Here is a 22,551-nt window from a genome sequence, read left to right on the forward strand (position 1 = left end):
CGGCCATTGACGCTTGTGTGTAATTATAATTATATGTATTTCTGTACATATGCTAACGTTTGGGCTGGCAGCAATTAGCCGATTTATCACCTGGGAGCGACCTCAGCCGATCTCACAAAAGCAGATGGAGTCTGTAACAGCAACAGCAACAGCAACAACAAAAGCGACAGCGACAGCTTTTGGCCCGCTTCTAACTACTTGGGCCAACTCTCGCCTCTTGGCCAGTTCTGCGCCTGCGCAGCGACGCCGTCGTCTGCGTCGCCTTAGCCAATATAAAGCCCAGCTTCTAAGCGCGCTCAGACTTATTGCCAGTTCAACACGTCTGTGGTGCAGTTCATCCGTTCTTTTGCTACTGTTCCTGTACTGCGTCCTGTTCAGTATTCAAGAAGCTTTCCATTTGGATTAACAAGTACGCAGTGCGAAAATATTGTGAATAGTTTGGAAACAAATTTTGTAAAAGTGTGAATGAAGGGAAATTTTCTATAAATTTTATTAAAATGTTTTCATAGGGTTACAAATGGCATTGCCTAATATTCCTTTACAGTGAAAAAAAAAAAAAACAATTAAATTTTTATTGTGATTTTATTTTTATCTTGTGGCCAATTAGGATTTCATTTAATCTTTAGAGGATCTATTGGGCCCTCTACTTTGTAAATAGTTTGTGCTTGTGTATAAGAACAAAGATAATATAGATATAGATTGAATAACTGCACAATCTAACTACATTAATAAAATATCTTCATATATATAACAATTTATATATATATACTTTTTATTGATCTCCACAAAACGAGAAGTATGAAATGTCCTCAGTACATGTTAATATTTGATTCATTCACGTAAGCCGTTTGGGAACTTCAATCTAAGGGTGATATTGCTCTCTTTTGAAATTCATACTAGGATCTATAAAATTATATACTATTTTTTACCCTTGCAGCTAACGCCGTCGCCATGTCAACTCACATGGCCAATCTGCGCATTTTGCTGTCCTTGCTGCTGATCTGCTCGACGCAGGCTGCCAATCTGTCGCAGCTGGTCAAGAAGCAGACGCAAGTGAAGCAGCCGCAGCAGCAGCAGCAACAGCAGCAGCAGGCAGCGAGCCACATGGCTGCGGCTGGGCAGCAGTATGCGCATGAGGCGGAGCTGCCAGCAGAGCAGCAGCAGGATATGAAGAGCGAAGAGGAGGATGATTCATATCAGATGATGCACGAGTTCAAGCAGGACTCGCGCATGCCGGCCTCTGCAACGAACTTTGCTTGGAATCCATATACAGCAGCAGCTGCCGCCGCCGCCACCGCTGCAGCCAATCCATTTGAAAGCATGGCACCGCCTGCACCGGCTCTGCCCATGCCCAAGATGCTGCCATTTATTGGGTATGCACAGCCGCTGCTAATACCCTTTCCGCTGTACATAGCCCCAGACATGTTCTATCCCAGCTATCCGGGCGCTAGCAACGATCTGGAAGATGTGGTCATGTCGCGTGCCGCCGGCGATCGTCGTCCGTCCGCTGCTCAAGCGGCTCGCAACTCGCCCATTTACTATGTGCGCCTGCCGCCCACGCCGTACATGTTTGTGCCCACCAACCTGGCACCGACCCCGTTTGCCAACAGCTTCTCGCCACTGCTCACCTATCAGCCCATGCCCACGTTCTCCACCTTTGGATCGGTCTTCAATCTGCCCGTCAACTTTCTGGCCAACGGCAAGCCCTCCGGCATTTATCAGATGAATGGCGCCGCCGGGGATATGGCATCATATACACCTGGATATGGCAGCAACTTCAATTTGCGCCCGCCCACACCGACCAATCCGTATAGACCGCCTCCGGCCGCCAACTACGGCCATGCGCCCCAGCAGCAGGGCTTCGGGCTGGCCTCACTGCCTGCTCCGCAGCAGGACTCCAAGTTGACATCACTGAAGCGTCCCTTTCTGTTTAATGGACGCCCCGAGGACATCTATATTCTGCCTAACAATATGAACTCGCTGTACAACTACAACGAGCAGAACTACTACTGATATGTGGTGGGCGTGGCAGCAACTGAAAGTATTACTGAATGCATTTCAAACTAATTAGCAATAAAATTGCATATAAAAACTTTATTTGTGCGTTTTCGAGACTTAATTAGCCAAATGATAACATATCATCTAGGTTGATCCTCAAGTCGTAAGTTTAGATATATATCTTATCAAAAGAAGTCCGTATATGGCTTAACATCTGATATCTATACAAAAAAGCGTCTTAAAAGACAACTTGGTAGTTTGTATGCATCAGGAAATAAAAATATAAAAAAAGACGAAAATAGTCGGATAAATACTTAATATTACATAATATTGTCTTAATTTTAAATACTTAGGTTTTTACAAAAGTGTGCAGAAAGAAAATGATGTTCTCAATCGCCGATAGCCGCGACTTTCTTCTTCATTTTATCAATATATTGGCTATCGCCCAAGTATTTGACATCCCCAACGAGCTGTCCGGACTTCATATTGAACTCGTATACAATTGGCACACTATTGGGAATGTTGACCTTTTCGATTTGCTCTTCGGAGAAACCTAAAAGCGAAATAAACCGAGGAAATACTTTAGATTTATTGATCAGATATTTGGATTGATGTAGCGCACCTTCGATATGCTTAATCAGAGCTCTGGCAACGGTTCCATGGACGACGAGCAAGATACGTGTCCCCATCAGGACTTCTTTTTTGATCTCTAACCAAATGGGGGCGACACGATCCACACACATGCGCATGGATTCGGTGAGGGGAAATTCATTGGGTGGTACATCCAAAAAGGCAGGATTATTGGCGATCTGGTAGTAATAGATATTCGACTCATTGATGGGCGGCGGTAAGCCGTCGTAGTTGCGTCGCCAGAACTGTACCTGCTCCTCGCCATACTGATTGGCCAGCACGCGCTTATTGATTCCTGTCAGGTTGCCGTAATGCCGCTCATTCAGTCGCCAATCGGACACGATTGGCAAAAACGAGCATTGCATTTCGCTTAATATAGCTTCGACCGTTGTCCTCGATCGACACAGCTTCGAGCAGTAGACCTTATCAAATACCATGTTGGCCTCGTTCAAATTGGCAGCGGCCAAGATACGGGCCTCTTCCAGGCCTAAAACGAATATTGAACATTAGTATGATTATATTCATTATTAATTTCATCTTCTTGGTTCTTATGAATATATACGACAAGAAAATTAAAAATTAATCTGAATTTCGTATAAAAATATTATTAAATTTAAAATATATAAATAAAATATTTTAGTATTTTTAAAAATCTACAAAATTCCTAATGCAATATTAATAATATATTAATTAATATAAATAATGAAAAATTTATGAAATATGTATAATATGTGTAGATAAAAAAGAGTATATTTTGACAATTATTCTATACATCGTGTTACGTCCTTTATAATAAAATCATAATACTCTTTGATAAGAGCATAATAACAAATGTACTGTTATCACTATTGTACGCTTACCACCCGCGCTGAGCGGCGCATCGTGCCAGCCGCAAAACAGATTCTTCAGATTGAACTCGCTCTCGCCATGGCGCACCAGTACAAGTTGATTCGTTCTGCTCATCAGGTTGTTGCTGAAGCGATAAAACAGGTCTCGTTTGGTTAGTCAGCTTAATTATCACTAGCGCCATGCCTTTTGGAATATTAACTAAAAGAATTGTGTTAGTGTATCACTCAATATACCGCTATATTCGAAATATAAATGAATAACAATAACAACGGACAAACTCCTGAGCGAATCTACTTTTGGCTTAGTCGTCGTTGTATTCGACACAGGCCGTTTCTATTGAATTGCTTGAGACACGAGGCTTGAGTTGTTATTTTTTTTTTTTTGAAACGCGCATACCGCACATTCTTTTGGCTAACGTATCCGAAATAAATTGAGAAACAGAAAATAATAATGAAGACAAAAAAAATAATAAAAACAAAAATAAATAAAGAGTCCGCGCTCACATGCCAAAGCCCAAAGAATACAAAACGAATTATAATTGCGTTTGGGTACGGGTACACGCTGCTGGCTGGCTGGCTAGACAGCGAGACAGACATAAGCAGCGCACACTTTGACTACGCTTTGTTCTGTTTTTGCAGTCTCTGTTTTGCTCGTCTCATTCGCCGTTTTTGGAGGTATCAAATTTTTGTTTGTTACTTCGCACTTCCTATTGTTACTGTTGTTGCGCTTGTTATTGCCGCCGCAGACGCAGTCATTGGCATTGCATGCGCGAACATATTGGCATAGTTTAGAATTAATATTTTATTTTATTATTATTTTTTTGCAATTGGATCTACGCTTTATTCGCGAACCGCGCACTGAATAGCGCGCCAAAGCGTCGTTCGTCTATGCCGTCGCGTGATTGTCTCGCTGTGCCTCGTCTCGTCTCATTTCGGCTCTCCACACTGTTTACCCCTCTCTCTTTTACTCTCTCTCTCTCTCTCTCACACATATTTTACTTACGCCTGGCACTGTAGCAGTTCACAAAGCTCGCGCATTTCGGTGTTTTTGTTGTTTTTTTTGTTTTGTTTTGTTTTGCGAGTGTTTGTGTTGGTTACGATAAATATTTGTTGACTTTTTGCGTAGCTGTAAGTTTTGCTTCTTGTTTTTTGTTTGTTTGGGTTAATATCAATTATAAGGACAGTACGTTACACTTTTTGTTTCAATAACTTCCACGTTATCCACATTGTCTTGCACTCGCTCCCTGAATTTGTGCACTTCTCCGTTTGCTACGTTTTGTTTATCTAGTAAGACTTCTGCCTGCAACTACGTTTGTTTTCCTATTGGCCACAGTTGAGTACTGCGCAAAATTCTTATTGGTAAAATATGAGCTGCTTAGCCTCTGTCGGCGTCGGCATCGACATCGGCGTCAGCGTCGACGCTGCTAACGACTGCGCCTCAACAACTGATGCTGAGCCGGTTGTTGTTGCTTTTTGCTACGTTTTGTTCCGCAACACGTAAGTCCGAGCGAAAAATCAATATAAATACGCACATAGCCAGGAAAATTAAGAGAATTTTTGAATCATTTTTAATTTTGTGGTTAATTTGGGTGTGTTTGTATTAGCCAACTGTGAGACGAAATAGTTCAAAATGTTTGAATATATGAACTCTGTGTATATTTTGTTTATGTCTAAAATTTCTTAATAATACTTACAAAAATATTTTTTCTTTTTAATTATCTTAAATTAAGAAATTACTTTGCCACTGGACACACAAATCCCATTTGAAAAAGCTTTTATATATGTACATATATATAATTTAAATAAAATTGGTTGTATAAGTATACAAGAAATGAGAGAAAGAGAATAGTTTGTGAAATTTTGTTTATATACACATTGAAGTGAATCGCACAGTATTAAAAATCGTTTATCGGCCAAGAATTGGCTCGACTATGATCTTGATCTTGATCTTTGAGCTGCTATATTATACTCTTGGCAATTCTCCAATAAATGCAATCACATTGAAAGCTTTTCGCTAAAAAGTCTGTAGAGAAATTTAGCAATAAAACATTCTCTTTCTTTAAACATAGCTAAGCTGATCAGAAATGCTAAATTATTGGAACTCTTCACTCATAAATCATAAATAGAGTTCGATGGGTTATACGTACATATGTATATATATCAAAACAAACTTATTTATGTACATGTACCCAGCATTTAAAAAAAAATTAAGTTCTTGTTGAAAATGGAACATATCATGTTGAATTGCTAATTTGATAGTACAATTTTTTTTTTTTAATTTTTGCTTAAAACTTTTGTATATTTAATTAAAAGGACAATGAGATATAATGAAGCCAGGGTATTTAATATTCGTTAGCTATCTGTAGTTTTAATCTCTAAAACAACTGTAAATTCTTAAAGTTAAGCTTAAAGCTCGGTGTTATGGAGTTTTAGCATGTCATCATTGTAATCGGAACGTTTTTATAGTGAATTGTAATAGTAAACACAGAAGCCCAACTAGAATCCGTTCTCGAAGCTGTGCAGCTGCCAAATATGAGCCGCTTAAGTCCGTAAATGTTACGTGGGTGCTCATAACTGTCTGTGTGTCAACCTATTTCGGCATTACTTGTTGGCGCTGTTGTCGTTGAGCCGCAGAAATCGAGCATGAAAAAAAGAAACTCTCGAGTCATCCACCCCCCAGAGCCGATGGCATTTCCCAAGTGATCTCGACTCTGACGAAGGGCTGTCGGAGACCACGAATCCGTATAAAGGTCTAAGCCAGCCATGAGCGCGGCTCAGTTGGCAGAGCAGCGTGCGTGAGCCTCTTTGTCGGGTCGTTCGTGTACATAACGATTGCATACTTCAGTTGATTTACACTTGAATAAGAGTTAATATACGACTGTGCACAGTTGTCATTATAATTGCACAAAATGCATTTTCCGGCAATTGGCGACTTCTATCAGCGACTTCTGTTTCTGCTGCCCTTCTCAGCGAGTGGGTATTATTGTCAAATTGAGAACTTTATTTACAAATCAATCGAGTGTGTCCATGCTATATAAATGATTGGCATTCACAATTGTGCATGTGAATAATACTATGTGTTCGCAACACAAACACATTTGGGTCTCTTCTCTATGCTCAATGGGTCTTGCCATCTGTAACGGTACATGCACCTTACGCACTGAGCGAATTTATGAGCCATCTCAAATCTAATATCGCTCATATGTCACCTTAAGTACTCATAAAACTGTCAAATCGAAAGGGAGTGAAGCACACGCATAGGCCAACTAATGGATAGTAAACAAAAGACGCGGCTTGTAAATAATAACAATAATTAAAATTGCATGCACAAATGCTTTGCGAATAGCGAATAACCATGGAAGATGTCGCAGCACTTTTATTGTTGTTTACAATAAGATTATATAAGATGGCGCAAATTTCTTAGCCTTTTGCCCGACTTCCCCACATAAATTGGACAATTATGGTACGCAATTGGCTCTGCGTTTTGGGAATTGAGTCAAAGCAGTTGGCCATTGTGATTGAGTATCTTTGGGGTTGCCCAACTAAGCTGCAGTGAATGGTGACAGCCATAGATCAAGTAACAAGATAATCCATATCCATTATCTGACCACCCGGTGCACTCCTCAACATAAAAGTTACCCAACTGATCAGGCAGATAGCTGAGCAACTGGGAATTTGGTCATGGTCATATTCATTATTATAAATATTGATAATATATATTTTTGGAAACAAGTCAACCTCTAGTCCATTCCAGTCCAAGCCGAACCATATTCCATATCTTGAATGAATCTACAATTATCCAACATTTGGTTGATCCATATATTGAAATATTTCAATTGAACAGTATTTTCGATAAAGAATATACATTTTTAACATACAAAATATGTTTAGTTAAAACAAGGTTTCCGCATAAAACTTAGCCGAATATATTATCTGTATTTATCCATATATCGATACTAATCAAAAGTACTCTCAACTAGATTTGCTGCCAGAAGGGCTACGCTTCAGCTATGACGACCCCCAAAGCTGGCGACTTAGTTATCCACAATGTGGGGGTAACTACCAATCGCCCATCTCATTGAGTCTCCACAAGGCAATACCCATTGGCTTGCCTCCATTGCACTTTGGTCATTATGATCAGCCCTTCGATGAGCTCTTGAGTGTGAGAAATAATGGACATACAGGCATGTATGCTGCATCAACAAAATATTTCTTATACTAATGAATCTCTCCTAAATTGTATGCAGTTGAGTTCAGGGTGCCCACAACCGTGCTGGGTGAACGTCCTTTTCTCACTGGCGGACTACTGGGGGACTTCTACGAGGCGAGGGCTGTGCATTTTCATTGGGGCTCGTCTCAGCGTAAGGGCTCCGAGCATTTGCTTAACGGGCGGCGCTACGATCTGGAAATGCATATTGTGCATCGCAATACAAGATACCAGAGCGATGAGGAGGCCAGAAACCAAACCGATGGCCTGGCCGTACTCGCAGTGCTCTTCAAGGTGGTGCGGGTAAGCGAAAGAATTCTTGGAACACTACTAAGCAAGCAAATAACATAAATTTGTATTTGCTTGCAGACCAGCTATCTGTTTTATCAGCCCGGCCTTAATGAGATCTTTGGCTCGCTGCTGCACCTGGGCGACTTTAATAGCAGCTACACCCCGCCTGCTTTTCTTACGCTCGGATCGCTGCTTGGCAACCTGGATAGAGGCAATTTTTATGCCTACATGGGATCGCTGACCACGCCCCCATGCTCGCCAGCTGTGGTGTGGCACGTGTTCGCCGAGGTGCTGCCCATTTCGCACCTGGAATTGCCGAAGTTTTGGCAACTCAGAGATCGCCGTGGACGGCCGCTGTTGAACACGTTTCGGCCATTGCAGTCGGTGGAAGCGCGTCAGGTGTTCCATCGTCGAGCTTCCGAGGCATATGTCTGGTTAAAATAAACGCTAAAACTTAATATATTTAACGAATTTATTGCCAAAAAAAAGTTTTTTATCTGGATAAATTTAGTTAATTTTTTTAACCGAATTTACGTAGTTCGCCAATGGTTACTTGCAGCCACCTCTGTAACGTGACAAAAAAGCCGCAAAAAATCCGAGTTCTATGGCCAAAACGGAGGAGCGCATCATGAATGGCGGTAGCTTTAAGACGGGACGGGTCAGCTTTGGTACACTGGCGCTCGCATGCATTGACTGAGATGCAACCGACAATGGCATTTGCGGCAGAATCGAGTTACGCTGCAGCTCAGTCTGTCGCCGGTAGCTAATGGTGTGATACTCCTGATCTCGTACATCGAATGGAGGACGTGGAATGCGCACGCGCGGATTGAGCGGCGGATGGAATGGCTTGATGGAGACCTTTCTATTGACTCTACCCTGTTGCTGCTCGCGAATCTGTCCAGGGAAAGGCTTGGTCCTGCCATTACCCTCCTCTATGTTATATGGATCGTTGCCCTCATAGGCGACGGGTCGCTCTTTATACTTTTCTTGGCCTGGCTGGCCCTTCGTCATGATTTTCGCTAATCTTTTGCTTATTTTACTGATTTGCGTCTCCATTCGCTTGAGTTTCGTTTGATTGGGCTCCGTTTCAGTCTCATTTATATTCGATTGTTTGGCAGAGCGGGAAAGGTCTTCGTGCTGTGTCGGTGTTTTCGATTTCGCCAACGAAATCCTTTTTTGACGCCATTCCCTTCTAGGCGTTTCGGTGGGCTGTGTTGATGACAATTTACTAGTTCTGCCCTTTGCTTGTGTTGGATTGTCAAACTCCGTTGGCCGCTCAGCGCTCGATTTAGCTTTGAGCACTGATGTGCTTATCGGCATATTACATTCTTGTCCATCCATTAACCTGGGCTGATCCGTTGACTCGTCCTCTGGCATGACTTCATTAAACTGTGCTCGCGTACCCTCGACCGGCAATTGAGAACTCTTATTAATTTTATATCTCAGCTTATGCTGACGTTCTAGTTCCTTTTCCTTTTGTTGTCTTTTATTTTCCTTTCTATCCTCTCCGGCAATAAAATCAACCAGATGCCTATATTTGTAGGCATCGAAAGTTTGAAGATTCTTTTCTTGCTTGAGAGAGTTGTCAAATTTTTCACTATCCAACAACCAATCCCATTCTGAAGTATGCTTTCCAGCTTTGCCGCGAACCTTTCCCGTATCTTCTGTATTCCGATCAATTCCTGTAGTCTGTCGGCCCTTCATACTTGGTACATTCTCCACATCTTTTCTACCGACTTGAGTGTCCGCGGGTTCGATATCCAACGGAAACGTCTGTGCAGTTCGAAATTTAGTATCAACATTTTGAAGATTCTTAGTTTCATCTTTCTCTCGACTTTCACTAAAGGGCAATAGCTGCCAACTTTTCCGACTTGTCTTCTCCGCATCAGAAGGAACTGTCTGCTTTAAAAAGTTCGTGCTGTCCTTATGACTGTTATTTTTCTCTTGGCTATCTGGCAGCGCATTGTTTTCCCCATATTTAGGCCGCATACTCTCTGACTGATTGATTGCCATAAAATTAGTATCTTCGTCTACTTTGGATCGATCTAATATGGGTTGCTCTTTCAGTCTAAACTGCAAATATTGACCATATTTTTTAATTTCGTCCGACTCTTTAAGTTCATGTTCATCTAGAATATCCTCTGCATCCTGTATATTTACTTTTTCGGATTTCTTTGTTGATATTGAATTACGCTCTACATCGTCTTGTCTGGCTCGTTCTAACGTTTGCTCGATGCGTTGCCTTACTTTCTGTGTCGTTTCCTCTTTTGGATTTTCATTATTGTTTATCGACCGGTCTCTGCTTTCAATTTCTTTAGGTATCTCGGTATCCAGAATAGTATTCTCCACTTCCGCTTCTAAATCCTGAACCAGTTGATTATTCTTCCGCTCCGGCTGCCAAACACGTCTAGCCTCATCATAATTGAATCGTATCCATCTCGTGTTTTTATCCATTGTCTTATCATCATGCTGTTGTTGTTGGTTCCAATCTGATGTGCCTTTGGCTTTCATTTCAATGGTATTTTCCAAATTTTGTTTCGAAGCATCGCCACCAATGGCTTTATTGCCACATTTTTCCATTTTCTCGTAATCTTCCATTGCTTTAAGGTGTTGTATGTCCTCGACGGAAAATCGCGGAGATAATGAAGATACATAATTGCCTTTCTCATTTGATTGATTAGAAGAAAACGAGTTGTTCTGTTCATCGAAATATCCTGATTGTTGATTAGCCCCGATTGGTTCCATTGGAACACTCTTGTACATTTCCTGCGACTCATTAGCTATCTTACTTTGGACAGTTAGATTACTTGACGCCAGTTCATTATAGTAGCCGGGCGCCAAAAAAGATGAATCTGTTGAAGCCACATTATCTGATTTCCGCATCTCAATTTTGTTATTTGTTTTTGATTCAATAGGCTTAATTTTAAATGTTATAGGCTTTAGTAACATCGACTTTGGCAGCTTCTCTTGGACCTCTAATTTGCCTTTATTCAACGATAGTTGCTCCCATTTCTCGGGAATGTTCTGGTTGTAGTTATCCTGCGCATTCAGCTCAGCTTTGGTTGAATTTGAGGGATTACTTTCCTTTGAAGGATCGATCGGAACCTTTTTTGATCTTATACTTATTTTATAGTCGTATTTGAAACCACCGTCGGAATTGGAAGGCTTGTTATCAGTGTTCTTTGTCGGCAAGTCCTTTCCCAAGCTAGCGTGTTTCTCTTTGGCAATATTTTTCTTTGGTTTTTCTAAATATTCTCTCGTCAGTTGGCTTTTAATTGTAGATCTTTTTAACAACTTCAGCTCCAATTCATCCTTTTCCCTTTTGCGCATCATTTCCAAAAACTTCTCCTGTTGAGGGTCGTCTTTAAATAAACGCATTTCATAAGAATTTTCATTAGGCACCTTCTTGTTATTGTCAGTCGACTTCGATTTTCTAAGCGCAGTTGATTTTCTTGTTGCTCGGTCTCCAATGTTTTCACCAAATCGTTCATCGATCGGTTTTGATTGCGCCACTGTTTGTGTCTCCGGTGGGGGGTTCTCTTTTCCCTTAACCCGAACCTTCAACTCTTCATATTTGTCAATTCGCGGCCTGCCTTGGTATTGCATTGGCATAGGATTATCGGGGGTCGTATTCTCATCTGACATTACGATCGGATTGATTTGAGTTTGCTTTCCAGGGCTCGAGGATTTACTATCACTAGGATTTTGATTCGCAGTGTATTGTGAGCCGATAAGCAGGAGGTCCTTCTTCGGTACTGATGTGTCCTTAATCTGAAGACAAATTTCTGGATCGTCCTTCTTCGCTCCCATTTCAAAAGAAAATTCCATGCTTCCCTTATCGAAGTCCGATGCACAAGTTTCAGCTGCAGTATTAGAGTTACGAGCAACATGTTTTAGCTCTCTCGAATTACTTTGATCATTGAAATAATCAAAATATGGTTTCCAGAAGCCATCGTCTGAAGTGGAATTAAAAATTGGCTCGTCATTTAATTCCTCAACCCCTCTGCTGCTTTCAGCTGAATCAGTACTGAAATCGGGAACTGTGTCAGCTATATTCTCAAGAACACTATCTGTGTTGGAAGAGAACATTGAAAACTCATCCTTCTGCAGGTTGGTGATGGAGTAATTGCTAAAACAGAATGAAATTGAATCATAAACAAGATATTCAGCTTGAAACATACAAAACTCAGACGAACCTCAAGTCCGGATGATTACGGAGGGTTTCAACAATTTCATACGGTGATACCTCCCTCTGGCAAATTCGATGAACGGTCGAAAACAATGGATACCTTAAAGATAAATGTTTTTGGTAGTACCGATATATACTGAGAGAGCTAAATTTATTTCAAACCCACGTTTCGTGCAAATTCGACTTTTCCAAATACGCATAGACCTCTTCTGCAATAATGGGCCCAAGCAACTTGCGACCGCTTAGAAGATTTGCTTCGATTTCGGGTATTGTTTTTCTCGAAATAACCAAGTTTTTGGCAAATGTAACATTTTTGTCTCCTAGAGAGCAAGCATAGGTATTAAAAACAGTAACCACTTACTGTTAATTGGTACTCACCATATGAGGACGCCACGGAATTTGCTAAACCACAACTTTCGAAAAGGGTAGACACTTTTGTTGTTGGATTAAAATTCTTGATGAAACGCATCATTTCTTTTAAGCCTAGATGAAGGCAAGCTACACGGGCATTCTCTCCCAATCGCAAGCCATCAATGAAGCCGGCACTTAGCGCAACCAAATCCTTTAGGGAATTGCATAATTCCACTCCATCAACATCGTCTATGGCAAAGACCATGCAATTTTCAGTCTGAAGCAAATTAGTCAACTCGTTTGCATGATCTTGATTGTTGCAGCCAATAGTGATCTCACAGAGTTTACCCTGTGCCATTTCCATGGCACTGTTAGCATTCATCATTGAATAGCATGGTATACCCAAGTGTTTGGTAATGGCATGCGAATAGAGATCTATTTCCCCATCTTTAATGTGCTCGAGTCCCTTTATTAATGAAACTGCATAAGCCCCCGTTTTCACATGGTCCGCCAATATGTTACAATACGCTTTCAAGAAGGTATGCGGCGTGGCAAAGATTAATATGTCTGCATCTCGAGCAGCATCAATAAGATCATTGACTGCGACCTAAATACGCTGATTCTCAGTAAAGTATACTAAAGCAATTTGAAAAGCAAACGTTACCAAGTTTTTGGGCAGCATTATTCCAGGCAAATATTTAATATTTTCATGTCTTTCATTCATGACCTGTGAAAGGTAATTGTTTCTCACAATCTCGTCGTACACATAGATGTTAACTTGGGGATCGAAATCATAATGGAGCACATTCTGGCACACAGCGGTTGCAATTGCTGATCCCCTGAAACACGTATAAAGTTGAAAAGTTCGTGAGAAAAAGAAAAAATCATTTAGTGTGTGGACCTACCAGCCTTCCGATCCAATGATGCAAACTTTAGGATTTTTTGACATAATCAGTTTTTACAATTCAACTCCGAATGGAGGCCACAAGCATTAAAACTAAATTTTTAGAGTTACCAAATGATTTCTAATATTTAAAATGCCAAGAATTTTTTAATTTTAAAAAAATTTATAAAATTTAAGATGTTTTTCTGTGAATAGGGCCCAAATACACTAAATTTCTTTTCGACTTGAACATGTTGACAGGTAATTCTGTGACAGTTCCTTCAACTGTATGCTTCAAACTCATATACGATCTCTGATGAAGGACCCATTGAAGATTCATTGGACAGCCTCACGGTCTTGGTGATTTGTTGTTTTTCCTTTTGTTTCTCCTGCTGCGCTTCTTGTTGTGAAATAGCACGCAGCTCGAATTCGGTTATGATTTGCGAAATGCGACTTTTGGCCTCGGCTGCCAGTTTGGGTGGCAGACTCTTGATGCTGATACAAGCACTTTCAAAAAACAAATCATAGCTGTCGCGCTGTTGCATATGCATAGTTTTTTGGCTTACGGTCGTTGTAGGTGGTTCTTCTTGATCTGTCGTTTGACATTCTTTTGTTCTCAGGTCTTGGAAATAGTCGTTTAACAAGGCACGATCTCGCACTATGCTCTGCAATAGCTGCTCACGATCTAGATTTGGTTTAGATTTCATGCTATGTCGCCTGAACGCCATGAGCCTATTTGTAGCTATATTATAATTTGTGACTGAAAAATAAGGTTTATATACTTAAAAATTTCTACGTTTATCTGCCACTACTTACCTTAATGTCTCCAAGCGAACGATTTTTATTATGGATGTTTGTATACAATTTGGTGACAGCGTCTAATAGCGATGTGTAATGCCAATATACTATATATCGATACATTTTTCACGTTACATACGATGAATCGATTCTTTTATTTCAAAATACAGGTATGGGATAATCCACTTTTATCCAATTAAAACTATTTACAATTTTTTTTTTTTTTACAAATTATATCTAGTTCGCCTATCAATACATTTGCATCATAAGCCCGGCTTTCTGTTTTATGTCATAGATCTAAAGCAATTAGCTATGCGTTGGTCTCCGTTGGTCTCCTGGGCCATAAGGTGACTATTGTTTGCCATTGGCGTAACGTGCATCTCTATACCTGTGGGTTCTCCTTGTTCATCATTATCTCTTAAGCCGCGCAGCTCGAGCTCACAAATAAGCTGCGATACTCTCATCTTTGCTTCCGCGATGAGTTTCGGAGAAAGCGCTTTAACACTGGAGCTCACACTTTCGAAGAACAGATCAACATGATTTTTCTCTTTTAGGGGCGGGTGCGGTAATTGAACTCCAATCAGCTCTCGAAATGATTCCATTAGCTCGTTCTTGTCCTGCTGGATTTGCATCAATAGTTTCAGTCCTTCTTTATTGGATGAAGAGTTAGCGTTGCGACTTGGGACCGATTTAATAATTGGTGGTTCTGGTATTGCGCTCTTTGCTGTCATAAGGGTGGCTTGCGCATTGACAATCGGTGTTACTTGGAGCTGTTCCTGTGGGGCCTCCTCAATTACCTCGAAGTTATGGGTGCTGCTATTAAACATTACTTCAAATACTGCCTTAGATAAGGAAAATATAAAATACCTTTCGATGACCCCATTAGGTGTAATTTCTGCAATTGGCTCCACCTCTAAAAGGTCATTTTCCTGTATTGTGCTCACTGGCTCCTGTTTCACCTCCTTAAGCGCACGCTTTCGCTGGTGGTAGTATTTGCTGCGTTCTTGGCGTACACTTAACTCCTTTCGCACAGCACCTTCTCCCTTGGTCACCAGTGACTCCAAATTTCTTTTATGCTTCGTTGTACGTTCATGTCTCACCAAATGACAACGATTGCAATCCAGACGACATTGGCAAGCTCGGCAGAATGGTTTGTTAGGATCATCAGCGGATCGCGTAAGCCATGGTTCGAAGAGGCTAAGCCATTTTTCACAAAACTTTTGGCTGTATTTCAGTTTTCCACATCCAGTTTTCACTTTACCTTTTTCTTTAATTTTTGCATCTTTCCTAAATGTACTTTAATGCTTTTACTTCGGAATTTATTATGCTTATCAGTGCTTACCAGTCAGAATCAGAAGTATTTTCCGAGAAACTCATCTTATTTACGATTTGCCCCTTAGTTTTTTTGTTTTGTTATTTGTTTGTTTATTCACGAACGGCATCGATATATTGTTTCATCGATAAGCAGATACTTTTTTGGTATCGATTTATTACAGGTGCACTGACTCAACCAATTGAAATTCGTTTTTATGTTTTGATTGATAAAAGTGCATCAAGAAAATTTACATAATTCCCAATCAAAACAGCCAACAAATTAACTGAAAAATTTGTTAATATAGTGCAAAAAAAAAAAAAAACAAACATTTATTAGTGATTTTTTCAGATATATGTAAAAATCTATTTTAAAGCGCATTCGAGGCATATTGAATACGTTTCGTAAATCTAGGATTATTAATGTATGTATATAGTTTTACTTTTTTAAATGCTGCTTGCAGTATTCCCAAATAAACAAAGAGCCAGTCACATGCACATTTAAGGAACGTACCACACCAAATTGTGGTATTTCTACAGCAAAATCTAATAATGCTATCAGATCCACTGGTATTCCGTGCTTTTCATGCCTATAATAATAAGAATTGATAATTAATATTAAAACATTAACTCATGCTTCTAAAATCAAATTACCCCAACAGCAGAACACACTTTTCAGGAAATTTAAAATCCGTGAAGTTAGTGCTGTGTGCTGTTTGCTCTGCTCCCACAATTTTATATCCCTGGGATTGTTTTTCAATCAAATAGCTTGCCAGTGACGCGGGCTTGACTTCACCGATATTAAGAGTTTTCTCGGCGGTCATGCTGAAATCAAACGGGGTCATTTCAATATGCAATTAATTTTAGAAATAGTATACATACCTTAAATTAGTGAAGTCACTTTTGAGTGCAAAAGATTTGGCGCCCAAAATCAGGGTTTTAACACCCAATACCTCACAGGTGCGCGCTAACCCGCCAAGATTGGGTAACTTATCTATGAGAGATGCAACCACTATAAGCTCCTGTTCATTCAATTGTTCTGAACTTTGGGCTAAGTCATTGTCTGTATATATATCGTTAATAGGATTAATTTTTCGCTGAACATTTAAATTAGCCGCCTTCACTAGAACTTCCGGTATAATTGGGGTTGGATTCCTTCTCGCTTTCAATGCAGCCCGTGTCGCTTCTACCTTAGCTCTAAGCGCCTCATCAGTGATCATAGGTTTTTTATATTCATCAAATGGCGTATTTGTCATATACAAGATAATGTCAGCATTTGAGTAATTTGAGCTTATTTCCGGTAGTAAGAGACGGGTTTCATTGTTCAACTCGTGCAACTTTGTACCCAAAGTCGTTTCAATGGTAGCCTTTATTGTATTAAGAATAGGCCATTCCATGCTACAAATAGTTAATAAATTAATGCTATATAAAAATTTATAATACAATAATCTATTATCATTATTATTAAAATTACCTGCTTGTTTCGCACTTTACTGCAAGTTTATGCAGAACGAGTTGGGCGAAGAGTCGGGTTTGATAGTGCGCTCCCATTGTGTGCGGCAACAGTAAGTTTACAATGCATTGTAATTGTGTCAACTCAAGGACTTTCCAATTCAAAAAGCAATATATATGAGCAATGGAAATTATTGATACCTGCTGACTGGGTTTGAGCGTTGCCAATGATTGCATTCGATCCATCAACTCTTTGATGTCAGGAAGCAGCTGAGCAACAAGGCACTCATACATATAGCTAATGTTCAGTTGATCATTCAGCGCCAGCACAGCGTTCCACATTTCATCGGACCATTTGATTCCGTCCTTCAATATTAAAAGGGCTCTAGCAATGCGTATTTTGATTCTATGCTCTTTGCAATTTTCATAGTAACGCGGCTTCTTCACGTTCAACTCTTTGTTGATGTCCTGGAGCTCACTGCATATGGCATTTACTATATCCGGCTTAGGTTTCTGCTTCAGGAAATATATGGATCTGGTTCGCAGATCTACATCGTTGAATGGACTATTGCTAAGGCTCTCGATATATGCTAATTCAATGCTGTGTAGAAAAGAATATAGTATATATGTATATTTAACTTTTTATTTTGTTATTCAGTGTTATTACCGTGCGTCTCCGGTGGTTATCTCGCCATTTAGGATACTTTCAAGAATCAAGGAATTGGGAATCGCGTTGGTTAAAATATACCACGATATGAGACCATTGCGATTATTAACTGTATCTCTTACAAGTTTCGTATTTTCATCATCGCTTAAAAACTTTATCGCATAGCTTACAACGCTCGCAGCGCTGTAAAAGTACATTCATTTATTTAGTATATAGAAACTGATTATTATTTACTTGTTTTTACTTACACTCCATCACAGTTGGGATGCTTGTTCGACAGGTTTATCACGGTGGAGAGCACATTTGCTTCGTCTTCGATTCTTGTGTCGCTAAACTCCAATAGTTGGGTTAAGTGAGCCAACGTTGCTTTTGTACCACTTTCTAGAAGATCACATGGATGTAGTTGCAGCTCTTTTAATTGACTCCACTGTTCGAGGTTAGCCCGGACAAAACAATCGACGCAGTGCTCCAACACAAACGACTTTTCATCTTTGGTTTGACAGTTCAGACGCTGCAATATATGTTGTTGCAGTTCCCCAAGATTTGCGCTCTTCTCAAACATTTCAGTATCGATATTATATTGAGTTCTGTAATAATGCAAACATGTCTGCTGTTGCTCGGGTTCCATGTCATTCAACTTGAAAATTGGAAAGAATCGCCACCAACCGTGTTGCGAGCTAGGCAATGCACGTAATTGTTTTAAAAGTTCATCAATCAATATCATAATGCCATTCTTAAAGATAATTTCACCGCAACGTTTGTTGAAACGAGGAATCTCTTCGCCGAAGTTCTCGCAATGTTGTATCTTTCCCTTCAAACGTATATGGTCATAAAAATTATCGCTAACATTGAAAAGCGTCTCAATGAAGATCAGATAATCGCCCAGAGTCAAGCTGCTTATGCTGGTCTACAATAATGGAAATAAAATATATTAATGCTATCAATATATGCGAAGAGCAGAAATTCACCTCAAGGAGATTGAACACAAGTTCATTAGCTTTTTGTCGCAAAGTTGCATTGGTTAGTGCGCGAACTCGTGAGCTGAGCTGCAGGATCACTTTTTTGTTTATGAGAGCTTTAATGGGTTGCATTTTGCTCAGCCAAAAGTGGAGTGGAACGGAGTGCCAGGACACTGTGGCCAATGCTTCCATGAACTCTTGTGCCTGGTTCTCGTCCGACATGAAGAGCTCCATATTTATCTCTGGCAAAAAGTAGCTTTCGACATTATACAGCTGTGTTCTGTTTGTGGCTGCTAGGAATTCAGGAAGCAGCTTGTATTGACACAACTTGGACACATCAAAGCTGTTGAAAAAAAATTCCAATGTCCAGCGCAAAACCAATATGTTGTTGTCCTGCAATAGCCGTGCATATAGAATGCGCAGCCAGATCAGCCAATCATCCTCCTTATTGCTCTCCGCAAAACGGGGCAGCAACGTGCTCAGGGTGGGCAGCACTAAATGCGATTGCTGCTCCTCCAGGGTCTCCATTATGACAATGTAGGAGGACCACTGTTGCTCATCGCATTTAAGAGTGTCGAGCACACGTATGCTCCGTCCAGCAGTGCTAGCAGTGGGTTCCTCTTGTACTATCATAAGAAGTTTCCTCATGAGAAAGTGTGCTGATCTGCGTTGCTCGCGAGCTTCTGATTGCAACAGGTCTTGTATAACAGCGTGTAGCTCAGATGAAGAGGCGCACTCGTCGCCCATTTCACGTAGGAAATCATCAAAGAGCTGCACGAGGATTTGGGCGGCATGCGGTTGTCGTTCGCTGCTTAGGCTTAGAGACCAAAGTTGACGTAGCAGGAATTTGCCATCGACCCGGGGAAACTTGCGGGCATGAATTTGCACACAGATAAGCAAATTGGCCACCAGCTGGCGATGAAGCCCATGTGGAATTCCGTCATCATCGCTCTCGGCGATGACAACCGATATGAGTTTGTGAAATACCTTCGAGCCAAACTTCACATTCCACCTGTTGTTGCTCTGCAGCAGGTTGTAGATGCACTGCAGTACGCGCTTAAGGGCCAATTCATTGTTCTTATGCAGATCAATTAAATCACATAGCAACTCATCCAGTTCAGCAATCTCTCCCAACAAGTTTTGGTTTTGAATATATGTTTCGACTGCCTGTACAACCGCGTTCGTTCCTGTTGCACTTATTGCTTTCCTTGGAGGCAGAGGCATTTTTAATTCGCTGCAGTTATTAATCACCTAACAAGTAGTATTAGTCACTCTATTGTTATTATTTCACAAGTCAGTTTTTGACTTGTCTACCAATCGATAGGCGTGGGATGCCAATGATTAATTGATTAACCTGCAATATCTATCGATAAAATTTATTATCAGTCTGGCAGCACTATAATAACGTGCAAATAATTTTTAAAAGGTAAAAGATAAAAATTTATCAGATGCAGCATGCGAGATCCACATAATAAGTGTTAATTTTTTTAATGACAATATTAGACGAAAAAAAATTTACAATTTTTGTTATGCACTCAACAATATTATTAGCTTTAAGAACTAATTTTGTTCCCCGCGTCTACTTGCACGATTTGTCTCCCTTCTCTTTCTTAACCTTAGCACATATTCGCATGCACTTTGATACTATTGGATCATCCGAATCACATTCACCTCCCTTTTTCGGTTCTTTTAATTGTTTTTCGCACTTATCCATTCCTTCTGTAGGTTTGCTGGAATTTTTTGTACATTTTTTTTTCGTTTCTTCAACGGTCTTTGCTTTAGCGTCGGGAGTTTTAGTGGATTTGGAATCCTGACGATTTTTTTTTGTATACAAGAGGCGAAATGTTATCCTCTCTGCCTCTAAGGCATTTACAATCATAAGTGTCATAGGTTTTTCTGGATCCACGATTTTCATCTTAGCCATATACTCTAAACCAATATTTAGAATAGTCGTAAAATCTTTGCAACCATTGGTCATTACCTCTGGAACGATCGGATAGATACCGCGATAAATAGTTGCTTGTCGTGCTACCCTTCGTATACCGGTGAGAAAAACAATAGGACATCTCGGTCGAAATTGACTAATTAAATTAGCCACAACCGGACATGGGCTCGCTACGACTATGGCAGTGGCTTGACCCAAGGAAGCAATCTCACTGATCCCGGCCGTAATCGCCGAAATATTGTCGGACGATGATGATTTCATGTAAATCTTCACTTCGTTCTGTAATCGTTCATACCATAGCACATTTTCCACCTTTGCACAAATTTTCGCCATGCATTTGACACACTCGACCGGGTATTTGCCCTTGGCCGTCTCACCAGACAGCATTACGCAGTCGGCGCCATCAAATATGGCATTGGCGACATCCGAGGCTTCGGCACGCGAGGGCCGCGGCTTGCTCGTCATGGAGTCCAGCATCTGGGTGGCACATATGACGGGTTTGCCAGCCATGTTGCATTTTGCTATTATGGACTTTTGCGCCAGTACAACTTCTTCGGTAAGGATCTCTATACCAAGATCACCGCGAGCCACCATGATCCCATCCGAGGCCTCAATTATATCATCAATATTATGCATTCCCTGTTGATTCTCAATCTTTGATATGATTTGGATGTGCTTGCCTTTTGGTCCCAGCACTGCACGAATTTCACTAAGGGCATTGGCATCACGTATGAACGATGCAAAGACCATGTCCACACCATGCTCCACACCGAACTGCAAGTCCTTTTTGTCCTTTTCGGAAACAGATGGCAAATCAACTGGAATACCAGGAAGATTCACACCCTTATGAGATCCCAACTTTCCGCCATTGACAATCTCGCAAATAACTTCTGACTCAGTCGTCTCCGTAACGCGCAACGCAATCTGTCCATCATCGACAAATATTAAGTTTTCCTTCTTGACAATCTTTGGCAACTGTTTATAGTCTACGTATATAGTATCTTTAGTGCCATTTGACTCCAAATCCTTGTTGGTGGATAACTTGATTTTATCACCTCGCTTTAGATCCACTTCTGCAGTATGGCTGCCCGATATTAGACCAGTACGTATTTCTGGTCCCTTGGTATCCAATGCAATAGCCACGGGCTTGTATACTCCAACCTGGGTCGCATAGCACTCGATGGCCTTCCTTGCCTCTTGTATTGTATTACAATGGTAATCGTATGTGCCATGCGAGAAGTTTAATCGGACAACTCGCATCCCGGCTTCGATTAGCTTGACTAGCACGTCCGCCTTGTTGGATGCGGGTCCAATCGTGCAAATGATGCCGCTTAACGCATAACTCAATGTGGGTGCATTGAATCGCAGACGAGATTGATAGTCCAATTGCGAGGAGAACGGCCCTCGGTCCACAACGACCTCAGGTTTCTTATCCTACAAGTATAGACCTTAATACTAAGCAATAGTATATAGTCTCTATAGACGCTTACACATTTCAACTTGGCACTGGTGGAGTAATTAGCCGAATCAAGTTGTACCCGTGGCAGCAAGATCTGCATGGGCGCAGACACTCGGGTTGTGAATCGTGTAAATAATGTCATCAATCTGCGAAACTTTTACTGAATAAAACTTAATTTTGGCATATGAAATTTTGAAAAAAATATGTTTGATTTTGATTAAATAGTAAACTATATAAAAAAAATCCAACAATTAAAAGGCAAAGGCAAATCAATATTAATAATATAAATATGCCCCTGTTAAAGTTATGTTTAAGTATTCCACACATCTATCAAGAAAAGTAAATAACGGCATCTGTACTATATAGGCCTCTAAATTAGAAAGTGAATAAGAACCAATCAATATCAGTTAACGCAAGCCAATTAACCGGCAATAAAGGTTAGAGTAGACACAAATATTATTTGGCTAACGGCTTTATTGATTTTATTTTAATAGGTAATTCAATTCAATTACTTAGGGCTCTCATACATTTTGAACGCTCTTTGAAGGTCAAAACTTTAGCTC

The 22,551-nt window shown here is 40.5% G+C and overlaps 7 protein-coding genes across 14 annotated transcripts; 2 read left to right on the plus strand and 5 right to left on the minus strand.

Annotated features, from left to right (window-relative positions):
- The first annotated feature begins 324 nt into the window (after window positions 1–324).
- On the plus strand, window positions 325–2,097 carry LOC6574669 (leucine-rich repeat extensin-like protein 5). The gene is made up of 2 exons (XM_032728237.2): window positions 325–409; window positions 938–2,097. The coding sequence occupies exon 2, from the start codon at window positions 952–954 to the stop codon at window positions 2,011–2,013; it is 1,062 nt and encodes a 353-aa protein (XP_032584128.1). The 5' UTR covers window positions 325–409; window positions 938–951; the 3' UTR covers window positions 2,014–2,097.
- Window positions 2,098–2,300: 203 nt separating this feature from the next.
- On the minus strand, window positions 2,301–4,758 carry LOC6574670 (phosphoglycerate mutase 2). Of its 5 annotated transcripts, none has more exons than XM_015167582.3 (4): window positions 4,669–4,758; window positions 3,489–3,601; window positions 2,621–3,115; window positions 2,301–2,551 (listed from the first exon to the last, which is right to left on the minus strand). In XM_015167582.3, the coding sequence occupies exons 1-4, from the start codon at window positions 4,701–4,703 to the stop codon at window positions 2,388–2,390; spliced, it is 807 nt and encodes a 268-aa protein (XP_015023068.1). In that variant the 5' UTR covers window positions 4,704–4,758; the 3' UTR covers window positions 2,301–2,387. The 5 variants fall into 5 exon arrangements, with proteins under 5 accessions (XP_015023068.1, XP_015023067.1, XP_002000701.1 ...); XM_015167581.3 differs by having other exon boundaries at window positions 4,664–4,746; XM_002000665.4 differs by lacking the exon at window positions 4,669–4,758 and adding an exon at window positions 4,480–4,654.
- Window positions 4,759–4,890: 132 nt separating this feature from the next.
- On the plus strand, window positions 4,891–8,432 carry LOC6574671 (carbonic anhydrase 15). 3 transcript variants are annotated; one of them, XM_015167584.3, is made up of 4 exons: window positions 4,891–4,973; window positions 7,457–7,660; window positions 7,724–7,986; window positions 8,053–8,432. In XM_015167584.3, the coding sequence occupies exons 1-4, from the start codon at window positions 4,925–4,927 to the stop codon at window positions 8,416–8,418; spliced, it is 882 nt and encodes a 293-aa protein (XP_015023070.1). In that variant the 5' UTR covers window positions 4,891–4,924; the 3' UTR covers window positions 8,419–8,432. The 3 variants fall into 3 exon arrangements, with proteins under 3 accessions (XP_015023070.1, XP_002000702.1, XP_015023069.1); XM_002000666.4 differs by lacking the exon at window positions 4,891–4,973 and adding an exon at window positions 5,887–6,449; XM_015167583.3 differs by lacking the exon at window positions 4,891–4,973 and adding an exon at window positions 5,888–6,021.
- On the minus strand, window positions 8,429–14,305 carry LOC6574672. Its single transcript, XM_044008002.1, has 8 exons — window positions 14,214–14,305; window positions 13,964–14,157; window positions 13,420–13,904; window positions 13,179–13,353; window positions 12,542–13,121; window positions 12,330–12,483; window positions 12,171–12,263; window positions 8,429–12,103 (listed from the first exon to the last, which is right to left on the minus strand). Exons 3-8 carry the CDS (start codon window positions 13,461–13,463, stop codon window positions 8,524–8,526), a joined length of 4,626 nt encoding a protein of 1,541 aa, XP_043863937.1. The 5' UTR covers window positions 13,464–13,904; window positions 13,964–14,157; window positions 14,214–14,305; the 3' UTR covers window positions 8,429–8,523.
- A 26-nt stretch (window positions 14,306–14,331) lies between these two features.
- On the minus strand, window positions 14,332–15,650 carry LOC6574674 (protein suppressor of variegation 3-7). 2 transcript variants are annotated; one of them, XM_015167586.3, is made up of 3 exons: window positions 15,538–15,650; window positions 15,063–15,482; window positions 14,332–15,008 (listed from the first exon to the last, which is right to left on the minus strand). In XM_015167586.3, the coding sequence occupies exons 1-3, from the start codon at window positions 15,570–15,572 to the stop codon at window positions 14,480–14,482; spliced, it is 984 nt and encodes a 327-aa protein (XP_015023072.1). In that variant the 5' UTR covers window positions 15,573–15,650; the 3' UTR covers window positions 14,332–14,479. The 2 variants fall into 2 exon arrangements, with proteins under 2 accessions (XP_015023072.1, XP_015023071.1); XM_015167585.3 differs by having other exon boundaries at window positions 14,332–15,011.
- Window positions 15,651–15,838: 188 nt separating this feature from the next.
- LOC6574675 lies at window positions 15,839–19,905 on the minus strand. Its single transcript, XM_002000670.4, has 7 exons — window positions 18,594–19,905; window positions 17,874–18,532; window positions 17,626–17,808; window positions 16,981–17,559; window positions 16,389–16,904; window positions 16,161–16,331; window positions 15,839–16,096 (listed from the first exon to the last, which is right to left on the minus strand). Exons 1-7 carry the CDS (start codon window positions 19,806–19,808, stop codon window positions 15,946–15,948), a joined length of 3,474 nt encoding a protein of 1,157 aa, XP_002000706.1. The 5' UTR covers window positions 19,809–19,905; the 3' UTR covers window positions 15,839–15,945.
- A 119-nt stretch (window positions 19,906–20,024) lies between these two features.
- Window positions 20,025–22,226, minus strand: LOC6574676 (pyruvate kinase). Its single transcript, XM_002000671.3, has 2 exons — window positions 22,020–22,226; window positions 20,025–21,963 (listed from the first exon to the last, which is right to left on the minus strand). Exons 1-2 carry the CDS (start codon window positions 22,128–22,130, stop codon window positions 20,164–20,166), a joined length of 1,911 nt encoding a protein of 636 aa, XP_002000707.2. The 5' UTR covers window positions 22,131–22,226; the 3' UTR covers window positions 20,025–20,163.
- Window positions 22,227–22,551: the final 325 nt, after the last annotated feature.

This window comes from Drosophila mojavensis, unplaced genomic scaffold, assembly GCF_018153725.1.
Source record: "Drosophila mojavensis isolate 15081-1352.22 unplaced genomic scaffold, ASM1815372v1 contig_231, whole genome shotgun sequence".
Taxonomy (NCBI): Eukaryota; Metazoa; Arthropoda; class Insecta; order Diptera; family Drosophilidae; genus Drosophila; species Drosophila mojavensis.